The sequence below is a fragment of the Gavia stellata genome, chromosome 33, assembly GCF_030936135.1.
Source record: "Gavia stellata isolate bGavSte3 chromosome 33, bGavSte3.hap2, whole genome shotgun sequence".
NCBI lineage: Eukaryota > Metazoa > Chordata > Aves > Gaviiformes > Gaviidae > Gavia > Gavia stellata.
In genome coordinates, this window is record NC_082626.1 from 2,488,013 (window position 1) to 2,504,771 (window position 16,759).

The 16,759-nt window shown below is 64.0% G+C and overlaps 1 protein-coding gene across 1 annotated transcript; it reads right to left on the reverse strand.

Annotated features, from left to right (window-relative positions):
- Nucleotides 1-336: 336 nt before the first annotated feature.
- IQGAP3 (IQ motif containing GTPase activating protein 3) lies at nt 337-13,879 on the reverse strand. The gene is made up of 37 exons (XM_059832263.1): nt 13,800-13,879; nt 13,243-13,399; nt 12,872-12,949; nt 12,578-12,654; nt 12,336-12,403; nt 11,966-12,079; nt 11,439-11,617; nt 11,028-11,106; nt 10,567-10,730; nt 10,263-10,350; nt 9,940-10,103; nt 9,622-9,782; nt 9,284-9,408; nt 8,929-9,092; nt 8,663-8,753; nt 8,387-8,554; nt 8,126-8,268; nt 7,750-7,920; nt 7,351-7,434; nt 6,988-7,066; nt 6,358-6,420; nt 5,748-5,956; nt 5,331-5,483; nt 5,052-5,215; nt 4,663-4,887; nt 4,437-4,577; nt 3,844-3,928; nt 3,323-3,555; nt 3,101-3,233; nt 2,742-2,848; nt 2,443-2,559; nt 2,176-2,263; nt 1,689-1,901; nt 1,398-1,564; nt 1,135-1,236; nt 731-839; nt 337-450 (listed from the first exon to the last, which is right to left on the reverse strand). The coding sequence occupies exons 1-37, from the start codon at nt 13,862-13,864 to the stop codon at nt 337-339; spliced, it is 4,842 nt and encodes a 1,613-aa protein (XP_059688246.1). The 5' UTR covers nt 13,865-13,879.
- Nucleotides 13,880-16,759: the final 2,880 nt, after the last annotated feature.

Genomic DNA, 16,759 nt, shown 5'->3' on the forward strand with positions numbered 1-16,759 from the left:
CTGCAAAAGCTGGGGCAGCCGCATCCTTCCTGCGGCGAGGGTCGGGTACCGGCTCACGCCCGCGCAAGCCGCAGGAGCGGGGGGCTCGCAGCCGGCCTCCAGCCAACTCCGATTTCGGGGTGCCGCCCAGGGCTGGGGCTGAGCTCTGAGCGCTGTTTGGCTGCGGATGCTCAAGCACGCTGCATCCGGGCAGGAAAGCTTCATTGCAAGCAGCAGCTTTCCCCCCACACCCCCCCCCCACAGGGACATGCTGCCCCAGGACCACCGACCCCGAGGTTTCTCTTTGGTAGGTTTGCATCGCGCCCCCCCGTAGCCCTCCCCATCCACCCGCCCCTGTTACTTCTTGAAGAACTTCTTGTTGAGGAGGAAAATGAGCAGGTTGACATTGACCTTGGCCTTATCGAACATCTTCATGACGGCTACGCCCTCGTATTGCAGCTGCAGCAGGTCCTGCGGGAGAGGTGACGGTCACCACCGCCAGCCCCACGCGTCCAGCCAGGGGAGGGGGCTGCCCCACCCTGGTACCCAGCCGCAGCACCGAACTGGGTTCGCATCGGGACACGCAGCGGGGAGATGCACGGTAAAGCTGTTCCCAGCTCGGGGCAGGGCCCCCCCATGGGCGCCAAGCCCCCCCAAAACCAGCCAGGTGTGGGGACACCATCCACCCCCTGCACCCCCAGGCTGCCCTGGCCTCGCTGGGGCAGCGGCAGCCCCAGGGTGGGCTCCCCACCTGGTAGTGCAGCTGGAACCGTTCCATGTCGATCCCCATGAATTTGGCTTTCACCTGGAACTTGCCCGATTCCTCGCAGGGGATGATGTCGAAAATCACATTCCTGAACCTGAAGGGAAGGAGCCGCTCGCTACCAAAAGGGGCTTCACGGCTTTAACGCAACCAAAGAGCAGGACACCCGCCCAGCGCAACCCCCTCGGCACACATGAGGACAGACCCACAGCCCAAAAACCCCCCTCCAAATCCCAACTCTCCCATGTTCTCCTGATAATACCCAAAACAACTCACCCCATCCTCGGGGGGACGATGGTGGGCCCACGCGCACCCTCCTCCCGGGCTATTTTCCTCTACCTGCCCCAGCTTTGCGCTGCAATAGCTCATCCCACGGACCAGGGGCTACGTACTGGCTAGGCGGCAAGTCCTCGATCTCCAGCAGCACCCCCTTCTCGAAGAGCCGGGCCGCCGTGTAGCGCAGCGACTGCAGCTTCTTGTTCTTCCCATTGACCCTTGAAGAGAAGGGAACACGTGCTCGGAGCTGGTCTCCAGCCACAGGTGACCCCTGGGATCCCCAACATCTCCGGGACTCCCAACATCCAGATAGCAATGAAAAAAAATATGTATATAGGTGTTTTTTTAAATTACTTTTTTTTTTTGTAAGGAAACGTACTTGTTGCTGGCTGCCAGGTTGTCGAGGCAGGTCTTGATGTACTGGTTGTAATAATCGATTTGCTCCTCATAAAACAAGGTCTTGGCGTTGAGGCCCTGCAGGGTCTGTCTCAGCTTCAGGAGCTCTCCTTTGCGGTGCTGCCGGTAACGCCTCTGATTGCGGATGTCCTGGAGGAAACGAAGCCGTACAAGAAAGCCGATATAACTCGTTCTGAGCTTTATCGAAGCACCGGAGCGGGATCTCAGGTGGGTTTAGAGAGGTGACCTCCCGACTCCGTCTCCCCCAGCACACCTTGGCCAACTCGTTGATGAGCTCCTGGTACTGATGGGCAGAGTCCACGAGCCCCAGGCTCTCCAAGCGCCGCAGGTTGCGAATGATCTTGCGCTTCTTCTCCTCCATGGACAGCTGGCTGTTAGCAGCCAGGGAGCGGTTGCGTTTCAGCTTGGCAGGGGTCTGGGCGTCCCGCAGCGCTCGCCTGTGCATGAGATGGTCGTGGGAGGCTTCCTAGGGGCGAGAAGGGGGTGAGCCTGGTGCACGGCTGGAATGGGATGCGAGATAGAGCAATCAAACCCCCCCTCACACACACACACTTTGAGATGAGTCTCCCCAGGCTCAAAACAAGTGCTTTCTCTGAAATACAGAGCCCAGCCGCTGCTGGAGCATAAAAGCAGTGGTCAAGCCTTCGAGAGGAGCAGGGCAGCTTTTCACTGAGGGCTTGTTTGCCGTTTCCCCAAGAAGTTTTTTAGCTCATCCCCAACAGCAGCTTCGCACATCCCACCTCGTGCTCTGAGGCCGCTGTCCACAGGATCTCCGGGAGGGAATCTCCTGGCTGGGACTGGATCACATCCACCAGCATCTGCTTGGTGCTAGAGACCAGAGGGAGAGGTCAGGCATCCGCTCTGGACCATCACCTTCCTCCACCAGAGCCGCACATTATTTAGTTGCCTCCCAAGGCTTTCTTGGCCCCCCTCGAGCATCCCAGCTGGCATCCCGGCAAGCTCCCCTGAAGCCCAGCTAGCCAGAAGCCCGCAGAGCCCATCCTCACCTCAGCAGCAAGCTCCTCGCGTCGCTCTCCTCGCCGCTGGCTGCCGGCACCAGCTTGTTGGTGAGGGTGAGGGAGATCTCCATTTTGCTGAGCTGGGAGAGCGCCTGCTCGGCACTGCTGTCCGCCGGGCTGGGAACAGTCTCCCCTGTGAGGGCAGAGAGAGCCCTAGTAGCCACGTGGGGCTCAGGAGGGCTGGTTTCCCCATGCCCAAAGCAATCCAGCTAGAGCTTCATGCAAGAAAAGCATCCCGATCTCCATCCTCCTCCTGCCAGGGTGGGCGGTGGGCCCCAGAGCTCTACCTACCAACAAGGGACTGGACCGTAGGAAGCTCATCAAGATCTTCCAGAAGCTCATGCAAGGGGTCTCCGTGGTGCGGCGCGATGGAGTCCTGGTGCTCGAGCAGGAGCTGGATGGGGCAAGGGAGGAAAGTCAGTGGCAGAAGAAACAGGGAGCGAAGGCCAGTCGGGAACGATGCAACGCCCTTTGTACCCGAGAGGGGACTGCAAAGTTATGAGGTTCAGGGAAGGACAAGCAGCAGACAACCTGCAGGATCTGGTGGTGGGATACAGAGGAGCGTGATGAAACGCAGCAGAAAGCCCAGGAGGTGGGAGCAGAAGAAACGGAGCCCGCTTGTTTGCGGATGCCTTTTATGCCTTACCTTGTGCGTGTTGATGAGCTCCCCCACTGTGATGTAGATGACCGGTTTGGCCACCGCCACCATCTCCGAGTACTCGTCCACGTTAAACCTCTCTTCTGGCTCGGGAACGCAGCAGGCAGCAGAGATGAACCTCCTGCAGAGAAGGACCTCTTCGGTCAGCCCCGAAAACCCTGCCACCGGCTCGCAGCCACCCTCTCACCCCGATGCCATCCTGGTGCCCACCTGAACTTGTTGTGGGTGTCCTCCAAGTACTGGTTCACCCCACAAAGATGCGCATTCTCCCCATCGAAGGCCTTGCGGGCAGCTGCGTGCTGCAGCACTTTGGCGATGGAGCCCAAGCTGCGGCGGTGGTCGGGATGCAGGGTCACCCCGGCTGAGATGTCCACGATGTCGAAGCCGTCAGGGGCCACCACCGCCGGGTTCATGAAGCGGTAGTAGAGCAGGTTCCCCACAATCTAGGGCACAAGACAGGCTGGGTGTTGGGGAGCACGTGGGCTGGTGCCCAAGGAGGCGATAGCTCCGCAGGGAAGGCTGTTTCCTGCTCGGTGGGACCCTCCCAGAGGGGACAGCAGCGCAGAGAAGAGCCCACCGTTGGCATTTCCTTAATGGCTCAAGGAAAATGTTGACTTCAAGGTGTTTTTAAGTCAAGAGGACTTGAGCTTCTATGGGGGGATACTGACCCTTCACACGCACACACGGTTGAACCCCACCAAGCCAACGCAGACCCCCCAACCTCAGGGTACCTTGTCGATCTCCTCCTCCGAGGCGTTGGGGAATTTCTCAGCCAAGGATGTCCTCAGGATTTTGGCCACGTAGCGCATTCCGTAGCTGAAGAGAGGGCAGGGAGAGATCCGTCAGCATGCAGGGCGGCACCAGGCTCAGCCACCCTGCCCCATCCCTACTACCCGTCACCAAGAAGCCCCCAGCCTTGGCACGATGGAGGAACCCATAGGAGAGGCTGGGGGCTGCAGCATCCCTGAGCTCCCTCCCCTCCCCTGCTGCCAGCCCAGACATCCCTGGAGGAAGCCTTCATCCTCCGAGACTACCGCAAAGCTCAGCTTCTTCCTCGCAGACACCTCAACGCCAGTAGTAAAGCACTCGGAAACGGAGCGGCAAGAAGAGCCAGCCCACCGGGGCACTGCTGGAGGAGCAGAAGCAGCAGCACCCGCTAATATTTGGATTTCCCCTTGTTGACAGTGCAGTGACTCAGTCCTGCGGCAGTTAAGGGGCTGGGAAGCCCCCCCGTCACCCAACCTCCCTTTCTAAGGCCTTGCTGAAGCTATCTTCAAGCTGACAGCGCTGCAGGGATGCGCATACAAACCATCGAGATACATACGGGATCTTGTCTACAGAAGAGGTGATGGCAGAGACGAACTTGTCCGTCATCGCGAGAAGGTTGCGGATAGAAATATCCAACCGCCTTTGGACCTCGGGGTGGCTGAGAGCCTGCTCAGGGCTGACCTCGTACGGGAGCTTGCTGTGGATGGAAGACAAGGTCCCCATCACCATCCCAGTGCCCGGCACCCTGTGGTCGGACTAAGCCTCCTTGCCCAGGGCCTGACCTTTTCTGCCCGCTCTGCGACTCGGTCTGGTTGATCCATGCCTTGTAGATGTCCACGGGGTTGGTGCGGATGCTGAGGGTCTTGTCCTGCAGGACCTCCCGCACCGGGCCACCCAGGATCTGCCGCAGGGCGTTCTGCCCGCGCCCGTTGCGGTAGAAGCTGACCACCAGCCGGATCACCGTGGCGTTCCCCGTCAGGATGTCATGGATGTGGTCCACCTTGGACCTGGGGAGAGAGACGGCATGGATGGGATGAAGGGGATGGACCGGTGTGTTTGTTCTCCAATGCAGGAGGCAGCAGCCAGAGGAGATAACTGCATCCAAGCTGATGCCCCTGGTCCTGCCTTTTCCCAGACCTGTCCCCAGATCGGGGCACCCAAGACCACTGACCTGATCTCCTCCTGCAGCGCTGCTTTGAAGAGCTGGAGCAGCAGGTAAGCCTCCCGTGGGTTGGACGCATAATTGTAAAGTGTAAAGATCACCGACTCCATGAACTTGGTGGACTTGTTCTGGGGCATCTGGAAGATCAGCCTGGCCAAGTACACAGGCTGGGTCTGCAAGGACGAGGAACACCAAGCTAACCCCAAGCGTTGTGGGGTGGCAGGGGGCCAGGGTCACCGCACTGCTCCCCGAGCTGTGGTGGCCACAGCAGCGCCCCACCAGCCCCACCTGCAGCAGGTAGAAGAGATGCTGGTAGGCCTCCAGCTTCTGCCGCTTCTCCTTGCTGAGCGACTTGAGCCCCTTCTGCTTGTCTATGGACATCATCTCCGAGAGCTGCTCCTTGTTCTTCTTGGTCAGCTTCTTGCAGTGGGAGACCACCTCCTGGAGCCGCGTGGGCAAGGAGAGAGAAGCGTTGGTGACTGCCAGCAAGCTCTGGCATTCAGCCTGGCTTCTGGAAAAGGGAGTCAGAGGCACCTCAATGCTCCCCCCAGCCTCTTCAACCACTTTAAAAGCAAAGCGGAGAGAAGCTCAAGCCGTGATGCCGAGGAGGGAAGGACCAGCTCTGCGCTGGCTGAACAGACTTGGGCACTGCGGCAGAGCCCCACGAGGTGGCCGAGGTTCTCCCCCCACCACCACGCTCCCCACCTGCAGCGTGATCCTGTTCTTGACCAGCAGCCCGATCTTGATGTCCATGAGGTCCAGGTCACTCTCCAGCTGCCGACTGGCGCGGATCCTCTTCACCACCTCCTCCTGCAGCCGCAGCACCTCCGACTCCTCCCAGAAGTCATGCTGGCTCTGCTCCAGCAAGTGGATGAAGCGCCGGACGATGCTCAGCGGCGGACTCCTGGCATGGACTGCAGCAAGGCACGGCGTCTCCGTGAATGCTTGCGGGGAAGACTGAGCAGCCGCCCCCACCGTGGACCCTCGGACCCCCAGCGTCTCGCCGAGACACCCCATCCTCCTCCCCAAAAAAGCATCCTCTTGCAACACCAGGACACAGGGCAAGACAGTGCGGCGCTCTGCAACACCTCCCCGGGAAACCTTCGGGAGCAGAGGGGCAGCAAGAACAGCCCCAGCGCTGCTCCAGCTGATGTCGAGGGGCCACCGAGCCTCTGCCACCCTCATGCTTGCCATGGGGACACTGGTGGCCAGCCTGCCACTGCCTCCCCACTGTGCAGGGGCAAGGAGGGAGGAGGCAGAGTCCTCTTCCCAATTAATTATAGCCACTTCAGAGCAGAGACGAGCAGGCACTTACCCAGCATCCTGTAATCCCCACGGGCCTTGTTAGCTCGCACAAAAGCCTGGATTTTAATTACAGCTTTAATCTGCCAAGACAAACAAGGGGGTGGGGGATGTTTCCCCACAGCATCCCTGAAAACACGCAGGGAGCGGAGGAGAGCTGGACAGGCAGCCGTCTGCCTGCTCCCACCGTTGGGAATCTGCCGATGACCGGGATGAGGGTCTCCACGACCCAGGAGGGATTTCAGGATTTCACCCTCCTTAGCGGTTGTTTCCCCTCCGCTTGCTGCATTTCACATGCTGCAGCACCTCCAGAGGCGCAGCTTCGCTTCCCGCAGCTGACACACCCCTTTCCCCCAAAATTTCCTTCCCCTCTGATGGGCATCTTGAAGTCCTTGTTGGGTTTTGATGGAACTGGAGTGGTTTTTCCTCTCCTTGCGCTTTACAGAGCCCGATAGTTTGGCTTCCAGACCCACCAGGCGCCTTTTCCTTCCCATCTCTCCCCGTGCAAGGATGCACCAATTTCTCCCTCCAGCTGCGCCGCAAGCACGCGGGGGCAGAGGTCCTACCGCACGCTCAGGATCGTCCCCTTCCATCCCCACAGACCGTGACACACTCCCAGGAGCCGTTTTACTCCCCATCCCACCACTCACATTCTGCCTGAAGTAGCGCAGCCTCTCCCGGTACTTTCTCCGAGCCTGCCACATCCTCACGCCCGCCTGGATCTGGGAGAGATGTTCAAGCAGTTGGATACTGGAAGGACTCGCTTGGCCAAAGCGGGCGGGTGGAAAGGGGGAAAACCATGGGAATTTTTGCAAGACATTCACCCCCAGCCCGAGCTCCCCCCATCCCCTCGCATGCCGCCCAGCCGTGCCCTGGTCCAGCTGCCGTATTCCCCCCCCAGCCGCCTCTTTACTTGGCGGGGGGGAAAATGCCACGCTCATTGCCGAGCAAGCAGGCAGCCATGCCCAACGTGGGAGCAAAAGGGTGAAGGAAGAGTCTTCCAAACCTTTATCGCAGCATCTGCGTTGGCTTGCAGGTAGCGCAGCCTTTCCAGGTAAGCCCTGCGCTGCTTGTACCCTCTCCAACAAGCCTGGGCATGAGAAAAGACAACCAGCTACTGAGATCTGCACAAGGTTGCTGCGACGTCCGGTGGGTTTTTCAGAGAGCACGCGATAAGGGAGGATAACGCAGCATGCGGAAACAGAGGAAACCAGCACCCAAAGCAGCTGCTGTGAGAAAAAGAAGCCCCGTACCATCCTCTGCAGTGCCCTGGGTGAGTCCTGGCTATTAAACGTACAGAGCAGCAAGCATCGGTGCTCCCCGGACCCGCCAGAGGATGCTGCGAGTAGCCACCCATGCTTTACATCCCGCCGCAGAGACAAGAGACTGATTCTGGCTACGTCACCTGGATCCTGATGGCAGCCGGCCACTGCTCCCGCAGGACGTGCCGTCGTGCCGCGAACTCCCGGCGGACAAGGAAGCCCCGCAGCCGAGCCTGCAGCCTCACCACAAAGGCGACGTTGGATGCCCACAGGCGCTCCCGGTCGTGCGCCGCGGTCACTCGGGTGACGACCGACTGCAGGGACACGATCCACCAGCTCAGCCCCAGCGATGCCGCCAGCGCCCACCGAGCCCCATCCTCCCCGTACCTGGATCTCCTCCCAGCACCCACCGAGCCCCATCCTCCCCGTACCTGGATCTCCTCCCAGCACCCACCGAGCCCCATCCTCCCCGTACCTGGATCTCCTCCCAGCACCCACCGAGCCCCATCCTCCCCGTACCTGGATCTCCTCCCGGCTCAGGTGCGTGGTGTTGAGGCCACCGTCGCGTGGGCGCTGCCAGCTGCCCTCGAAGGTCTGCAGGCTCAGGTAGTACTCGGCACCGTCCGTCAGCCTGTGCTGGATCCAGCACGGCTTTGCGCTCCCTGCACACCGAGGCAGAGAGGTGCTGTTGGGGGGTGCTGCCCCCCCCCAAATGGCTCGGGCACGGGAGCACCCCAGGCTCCTGGGGGAAGGAATTTTTTGCAGCCCCCAAGCTTTTACCTGTTTGTCTCTTGGTGGCCATCAGAGACGCAAGCTGCTCCTGGTACGCCACGGCGCAGGCGCTCACCACGCCGCACAGGGCCACGTCAGGGTTGCACAGCACCCGCAGGGTCTGCGCCGCCTTCCCCTCCTTGATGGCCTGGTTGATGGCGGCGGTGCCCAGAGCCACTGCGGGAGCAAAGGGGGCTCACGTGAGCCCCTTCTCCCCTCGGCCCCACAGCAGCCCCCCGCCCAGCGGGCCCCGCACCCAGCACCCGTGCTGGGGAGAGCACTCACTCCGCCTGGCTGCCACCGTGTCCTGGTTGGCCCTGCAGACCCCTTCCTGGATCTCTTCCCACCAAAGCACAGCTCCATCGTCCTCCGTGGCCTGCGAGACAGGGGGAGACGGGGGGGTTATGGAGCCTAGCGAGCTCGGTACCCCCCTCCGAGAGCTTCAGCCACGCTGGTCTTGCGCTACATCACCCCTCGAGCACCTTCTGCTTTGCAGGGTGCCGCGCTGCCGAGGGGGGATGCCGCGCTGCTGAGGGGGGATGCCACCCCACCTGGGCTTTCAGCCTCCGCGCCCGGGCCAGGACATCGTGGTAGCGCCGAGCGGTCGGGAGGGCGATGTCGGGCAGGGCGGCCGCCGGCAGCAGCAATGCCGCCAGCGTCTTCTCAGGGTCCGCCTGCACCAGAGCCTCGTTGATCAGCCGGACAGCAAGGACTCCTGCACAGGAGGGAAGGGACATGCAGTTCAGCCCCCCCTGCTCCGATGCTCCGGGTGCCCAGTGGAGTTGCAGCCCAGGCTAGTGCGAGCTTCTCTAGTGTCTTGTTAGGGCTGGGCTCTCAGCACCACCTCCCTCCTGGAAAGTTTGCAGAACCCCCTGCTCGACCAAACCCCACGCAGGCAGGACTTACGGTCGTTTTCATCTTGCACTGATGAATTGGTGTTGTTCACGCTATCCTGAATGTCATTCCAGCTCAGGAACTCAGCTCCCGCTTCCCTAGATTGGCCTTTCAGCTGCAGTAAGTCCTCAAAATACCTGCGGGAGAGACATGGGGCAATGCCTCGGTGCATTTTAAGCAGGAATGGCACCTGCCAGAGCCAGCTGCCTTGCTTTTCAAAGGGGAAAAGGTAAGGCACAGGGCAGGGAGGCTGGTGAAACAAGCCCACACAAAGCCCAGGCCCCCGGACCATCCCCTCCCAAGGGATTGCTCCACACCACCAACCCCAAACACAGAGACCATCTCCTTACCGCTGCGTATTTGCATCCTCAATGCCTGAGAGGCCCAGGGCAGGGCTGACCAGGCTGCTCCAGAGCCCATCAGGGTCCCCGGCATCCAAGGCTCGGTTAACCATGGCCACGGCCGAAAGCATCTCCACAGCCACGAACAGCTCCTCCTGCGCCAGCTCACCCTGCACAGGGCAGGCAGAGATGCTCACCGCCCGTAAGCCCATCCTCCAGCCCCAGCAGCCACCCCAGGCGTGCGGGAAGCACCCCCCCATCCTAGCAGAGGCACCGATCCCCCCATCGCCGATGGGACCCGGAACGCATCCCTGGAAAAGAGCTCACCCGTGGGTGCTGGCGCTGCAGCAGGGCCAGCTGGCGCTGGTACAGGGGGGCGGCGAGCGGGTACACGTTGGGCAGCTGCGCCGCAGGGTCCATCAGAGCTTCCAACGTTTCGGCCGGCATCCCTTGACGGATGGCCGCGTTGATCCGGCTGACGGCCCGCAGCACTGAGGGAGAGGCCAGGGCGAGCCGGCATGGGTGGGCTGCAGGAGGTGGCTGTGCCCCATCGCCCCTGGAGCACGTGGCCGAGCAGCCGGCAGGGCCACCGGCTCCAGGGGATGCATCGGGCAGCAAAACCTGCTGCAAGCACCGAGTCGGCCACTCACTGGCTCGCTCCTCCTCGCCCTTCTCGTTCGCCATGAGGATCCCTGCCTCCACCTCCTCCTGCTCCAGCAGGTCCACGTAGCCCAGCTCCTGCAGCGGGCGGAAAGAGGGGCTTCTGCTCTCCCACCACGTCCGGCTCGTGCTGACGGAGCAGCCGCGCTCAGACCCCTTGCAGAAAGCTGCTGATCTGCAGAGCGACCTCCCGCCCAGGGGGGAACCCCCCCACACCTCCTGGGGACCACTGCAGCCCTGGGGTGCCACCCCAGCACAGGGACCCCGCGCCCGTAAGCTCCTGCCAGCCCCTACCAGCGCCTTCTGCTCCCGGTCCATGCTGAGCTGCTCCAAGTAGCGGTCGAGGTTGTCCCGCTGGAGGCAGCGCAGGGCCAGGACAGGGTCCTGCAGCGCACGGTACAGCGCCGGCGCATCCTGTCTCTCCAGGGCATCGTCCACCTCCTCCAGAACTCCGTGCACTAGGAGAGACACCAGTTTACGCCCGGAGAAGGCGAGCGAGTAAATTACCCCGCAGCTCCGGGGAGCAAAAGAGAGCTACAGTTGAAGCCTGCATGCCAATAATTTTAATTTCTCCTTGGAAATGCACGCCCAGCCCTGCTCCCCGCCGGGTCTGAGGCTGGCCTGAGCAGACAGCTCCTTTCTGCTATGCCCACCACCCCGGGCAGCTCTCCCCTGCGGCCTGGGGTCCCCACGGTCCCACCGATAAGCTCTGGAGACCCCCCCCCGCTAAGGAGAGAAGCCACAGCTTTGCTCACCATTCACTTTGTTGATGTTCCCTTGGATTTCAGCCTGCGTCAGACACCGGTCGTAGATGTCCTCTCCCTCGGGGATCACCTGCAGGTACTGGAGAGGGACTCCCCGCCCTGAGCTTTCCACCCAAGCGCACCCCAACGGCACGCGCCGGGGGTCCCCTGCAGATGCCCGGGCTCGCGTCCCAACCCCAAACCCTGGGTCTACCCACCCCCAAAGAGGAATCATTTCCCCACCACGTTCCCCCCCATCTTCCGATCAGCCCAAGGGCTCCCAGGCTGTGTTTCACCCACCGAGCATGGGGACGGTCTCTGACCAAGAGGGACCCCTCCAGCGGGAAGCACCCACCAGCACATCAGCGAAGGGGCTTGCTCCTCTCCCAGTCCCCCCCCAGGACCCCCCTGTGCCCTCCTCACCCTGTTCCTGGCATTGCTGCCCTTCTCCAGCTTCGCTCGGTGGAGCACCTCCTGGTAGGCGCCCGCCAGCACCTCGCGCAGGTCGAGAAGCATGGCGCTGGGGTTGCGGAGGGCCGCCATCGTCTGCGCCGCCACCCCCCGATCCACCGCTTCGTTGATCGCCAGCACCGCGGCGTGGACTGGAGGCGAAGCGGGAAGGAGGCGGGTGAAACGGGGGCACGGAGGGCTGCGAGGGACCAACCGCTATACCCCTGCGTGGGACAAGCCGCGCCACGCGCGATGGTGGGAACCCGCCCCATCCCAAAGAGCAAGCTGCAGTCCTCAGCACCCGGGAGGTCTCGGTGTCTCTACGGCAAGCCCAGCTGCCGGCTGGGAACGGGCTGCGCCAGCCCTTCGCAGCCACGCACGGCTCTGAAGGAGAGCATCTCTCAGTTTGCTGGCCCCAGATTTGATGTTCGGGGGGCCGAGCCGAGATCCTGCAAGGGGCTGAGGCACAACACCGCTCCCCACTGCGGGCACCCGTTTACCTGCTGCTTCGTCCACCGAGAGCTCGTTGGCCAAAATGCCCCCGATCTTGCTGAAGGCGGGCAGCTGCAAGCCGTACTTCTCCAGCTCCCGCTTCATGTTGTTGATTTCCTCCTCTGGAGCAGAGCACATCACCGCGGTCCAGCACCGGAGCGGGGGACAGCCAGCAGAGCCCCCCGCTCCCCTGCCAAACCGGAGCGGTGCAGAAAACACCCGTGCTGGGGTAAACACCGCCAAGACAAACAGCACCGGAAAAGCTCGCCCGAGGTCTTCAATTCCCACATCCCTCCCACCGCGGCGCTCCGAGAGCGTTGTCGGCAAACCGCTCCCCTCGCCAGCCCCCAGCCCAGGTTCCCCCGCGCGGGGCCGTACCCGTGAAGTCCACTTTGCCATACAAGTCCTGGATCTGAGGGGCCAGCCCCAGCTTGAAGAGGTACAAGCTGAAAGACAAAGCAGACACGCACCATGACCGTGGAGTCACTCGCTTCTCCCTCCCGACGCTTCCGCAACAACCGAAGCCGTCACCCCAGCCCTGGGGGCGATGCCACCAAAGGGCTCCCAAGCACGAACCATGACAAGAGTTTTGGCCCCGGGGCCGGACCAGGGACACCCACCTGAGCGCGTGGATGCAGTAGACCACCCGGGGCATGTTCTTCTTGTCGTAGATGTCGGTGGTCTCCGGGTGGAAGATCTGCCGACAGCAAGAGACGGCTCAGGTGGAGATGCCACCGAGATAGTCCACGGGGAGGACAATGTCCAAGGGTGGGGGGACAGAGACAAAGTCCCCCCTGCGCCGCCAGCGCTCCCCGCAATGAGCCGAGCCGGCGGCACGCGGCTCCGGCACTGCTACAAAGGCAAAGGCCAGTGCATCCCTTGGCCCGGGGAGAGCGGAGGGGGGGACACATTACCGAGGGAAGCCCCACGTGGCTCATGGCGTCGCGCCAGTAGTTGATGTTATCCGTATGCCGAAAGTGAAGCCCGGCTGCCTGGAAGAGAGGAAGATGGGGTCAGGCTGAACCCCACCTTCTCCCATCCCTGGGGTCCCCCTCTCCCCCAAACCCACCCAGCCGGGGGATGAGGTTGAAGGCAGAGGCAAAGCCTGCGACCCCCCCGGGGCGGCTCAGGGACCCCGTTTGCAGCCCTGCTCTATTAAATTATCCCTTAACGATTGCGATCGGTATGTCCCCCCCTCACTTTGCACTCGCCCAGCAAGGGAAAGGTCCCTGCAAATTCTGGGGTACGCCCTAAGGAACGCGCACCCCCGGTGCCGCCGTCTTACCTCGTACCGCGTCTGCTCACGGTCGTAGATCTTCTTCAGAGGGACCACGGCGGGGGCAAAGCAGTGGCCCAGCTTGGCCAGGACGACCCCGTTGCGTAGGCTCTCCTCCAGCTCCGTGGGGGGGGGCAGCTCCTCGCTCAGGCAGGCCTCCATCCAGCTGGGAGGGCAGAGACGGGGCGTGTCACGGACCCCCGGGTACCCCCCCCAGTCCCCTCCGGACAGGAAAAGCAGCACCCAAAGCAGACACACACCCCCATCCCCATAAATCCCCCCCCCCACGGCAGGGAGGGGTCGGCCCCATCCCTTTGCCGCAGGGTTTAGCAGACGGGTGTTTCTCAGTTTGGGTGCAACGGCACGGCTGAGCGCCCCCCCAAAAAACAACCAACCCCCTTGAAGAGCTGAGAAGCACCAGGCGCAGGCAGGATTTTGCCGCGTTACGCCTCCCCCCACCCAGACCCCCTGCGCCTTATCCCCTCCCCACCACCCTTGCGCTCCTTCCCCTGCGCCCCCCCCGAATTTGAGCTCGCGGCAGAGGGGCCCCCCAGGTCCAGCCCCACCGCTTGGCTTCCTCCAAGTGACACAGGTACTGGTAGGCGACGTTCTGCCTCCTCCGCTCGTCCATCTCGTCGGCGGTGAGGCGCTCACCTGGGCGGCGAGAGGGGCGCGCTGTCAGACCCCACTATTCGGGTTGGGGGGGGACAATGGGGACGGGACTTTTTTTAAGCACCCGTCCCCACCCAAATTAAGATTTCGCAAAGGAAAGGCAGGTTTTGGGCACAGCAGCCTGCCCGCGCCTCCCACGGCACCGGCGTGGGTGACACCGCGCTGGGACGGGACGGTGACACCGGCCAAACCCTTCTGGCAATCAGAGGAAAGTTTCCAATTTCCCTTTTTCCTAAAGATTTTCCCTTTTTCCCCAAAGAAACGGTCGTGGTCGGCGCCCGGAGCCAGCACCCGGGAGGGAGCACGGCTGCAGGTCTGGGGTCCTCTGGTAGTGCTGGTGGCACCCATGGGTGCTGGGGGGCACCCACAGGACCCCCAGCAGAGGCGTTCCTCAAAATGTGTCCCCTCCAGCTTGTCCCCAGGAGCCTGGGGCCCGACACCCCCCTGCACCCCCAGACCTGCTGTACCCCCACATCCACCTGCAGCCCACATCCCCCCACACACCCCTGCAGCCCACATCCCCCCACACCCCACACCACTGCCTGCCCCCCCACATGCCCCTGCACCCCCAGACCTGCCTGCCCCCCCACATCCACCTGCACCCCACATCCCCCTGCAACCTACACCACTGCCTGCCCCCCACATCCCCCTGTACCCCCAGACCTGCTGTACCCCCACAGCCCCCTACACCCCACACCACTGCTTACCCCCTCACATCCACCTGCACCCCAACACCCTGCACCCCACATCTCCCTGCAACCTACACCACTGCCTGCCCCCCCACATGCCCCTGCACCCCCAGACCTGCTGTACCCCCACAGCCCCCTGCACCCCAACACCCTGCACCCCACACCACTGCCTGTCCCCCCACACCCCCCTGCACCCCCAGACCTGCTGTACCCCCACAGCCCCCTACACCCCACATCCCCCTGCACCCCCAGACCTGCCTGCCCCCCCACATCCACCTGCACCCCAACACCCTGCACCCCACATCCCACTGCACCCCCAGACCTGCCTGGACCCCCACATCCCCCCTCACCCCACACCACTGCCTGCCCCTGCACCCCCAGACCTGCTGTACCCCCACAGCCCCCCGCACCCCCAGACCTGCCTGCCCCCCCACATCCCCCTGCCCCCCCACATCCCCCCGCACCCCCAGACCTGCCTGCCCCCCCACATCCCCCTGCACCCCCACACCCCCCCGCACCCCCAGACCTGCCTGTGGCCCCCCCCGTCCCCGGGCACTCACAGCGCACCGGCCCCGTTCCCTCCATCGCTGCGGCCGCGGCGGCTCCACCCGCGATTTGAATCTCCCGCCGCCCCACGTGACGCCGCGCGAGGGCCGCCGGGAGCTGTAGTCCGGTACCGCCGGCGGGTGCGCGCGGGGGGGGGGGCGCGGGGGGGGCGCGGGGGGGGCCCATGGGTGCGGGGGGGGGCCATGGGTGCAGGGGGGGGCACACATGGGGTGCGGGGGGTGCCCCTGGGTGCGGGGGGAGCCCATGGGTGCGGGGAGGGCACACATCGGGGTGCGGGGGGGGCCCATGGGTGCGGGGGGGGGCACACATCAGGGTGCAGGGGGAGCCCATGGGTGCGAGGGGGGGCACATGGATGCGGGGGGGGCACACATCGGGGTGCGGGGGGGGCCCATGGGTGCGGGGGGGGGCACACATGGGGTGCAGGGGGGGCCCATGGGTGCGGGGGGAGCCCATGGGTGCGGGGTGGGGCACACATCAGGGTGCAGGGGGAGCCCATGGGTGCGGGGGGGGGCACATGGATGCGGGGGGGGCACACATCGGGGTGCGGGGGGGGCCCATGGGTGCAGGGGGGGGCACATGGGTGCGGGGGGGCACACATCGGGGTGCGGGGGGGGGCCCATGGGTGCAGGGGGGGGCAGATGGGTGCGGGGGGGCACACATCGGGGTGCAGGGGGAGCCCATGGGTGTGGGGGGGGGCACACGCTGGGGTGCAGGGGGGAGCCCATGGGTGCAGGAGGTGGGCACGCACCGGGGTGCGGGGGGTGGCACACATGGGGGTGCAGGGGGGGGCACATGGGTGCGGGGTGGGCACACATCGGGGTGTGGGGGGGGCCCATGGGTGCGGGGGGTGGCACACACCAGGGTGCGGAGGGAGCCCATGGGTGCAGGGGGGGCACACATCGGGGTGCGGGGGGGCCCATGGGTGTGGGGGGGGCACACATCGGGGTGCGGGGGGAGCCCATGGGTGCAGGGGGAGCCCATGGGTGCAGGACGTGGGCACGCACCGGGGTGCAGGGGGTGGCACACACCAGGGTGCGGGGGGAGCCCATGGGTGCAGGAGGTGGGCACGCACTGGGGTGCAAGGTGAGCCCAGGGGTGCGGGGGACATCCTGGGGTGCAGGGGATGGGTGCACCCAGGCACCAGCACAGCCACGGGGCACACCCCCCCGCGGGCCAGAGGCTCAGCCGACACAGGGACCTGCAGCACCCACGGGCCACGCCGGGGTCTGCCCACCCGGGCCGGGGCTGCTGGGGGACCCCGGGATGTGCCGGCCGACCCGGGGTGCCCTTCACCCTCACCGCACCGTGCCCGTACGTCGATCCGCTCCAAACCATGACCGTGGCCCCCCGTTAAACAAGACCACAGCGCCTGCCACGAGCTCGCCGGGACAGCGAGGGGCTGGTTGTGCCATCCATCACCCGGTTCACACCGGCGCTGCTGAACCAAGTTGCCATGGAACTGTACACCGCGCCGGTGACGGAGACGAAACCGGAGCCAGCCGGGCCATTGCGGGAACGTGCCTTCCCCAGGAGGAGACGTGGCTTTGTCCCACTTTCGTGCGTGCCACGCACGACCCTGACGTTTTCTTGGCGCTCGG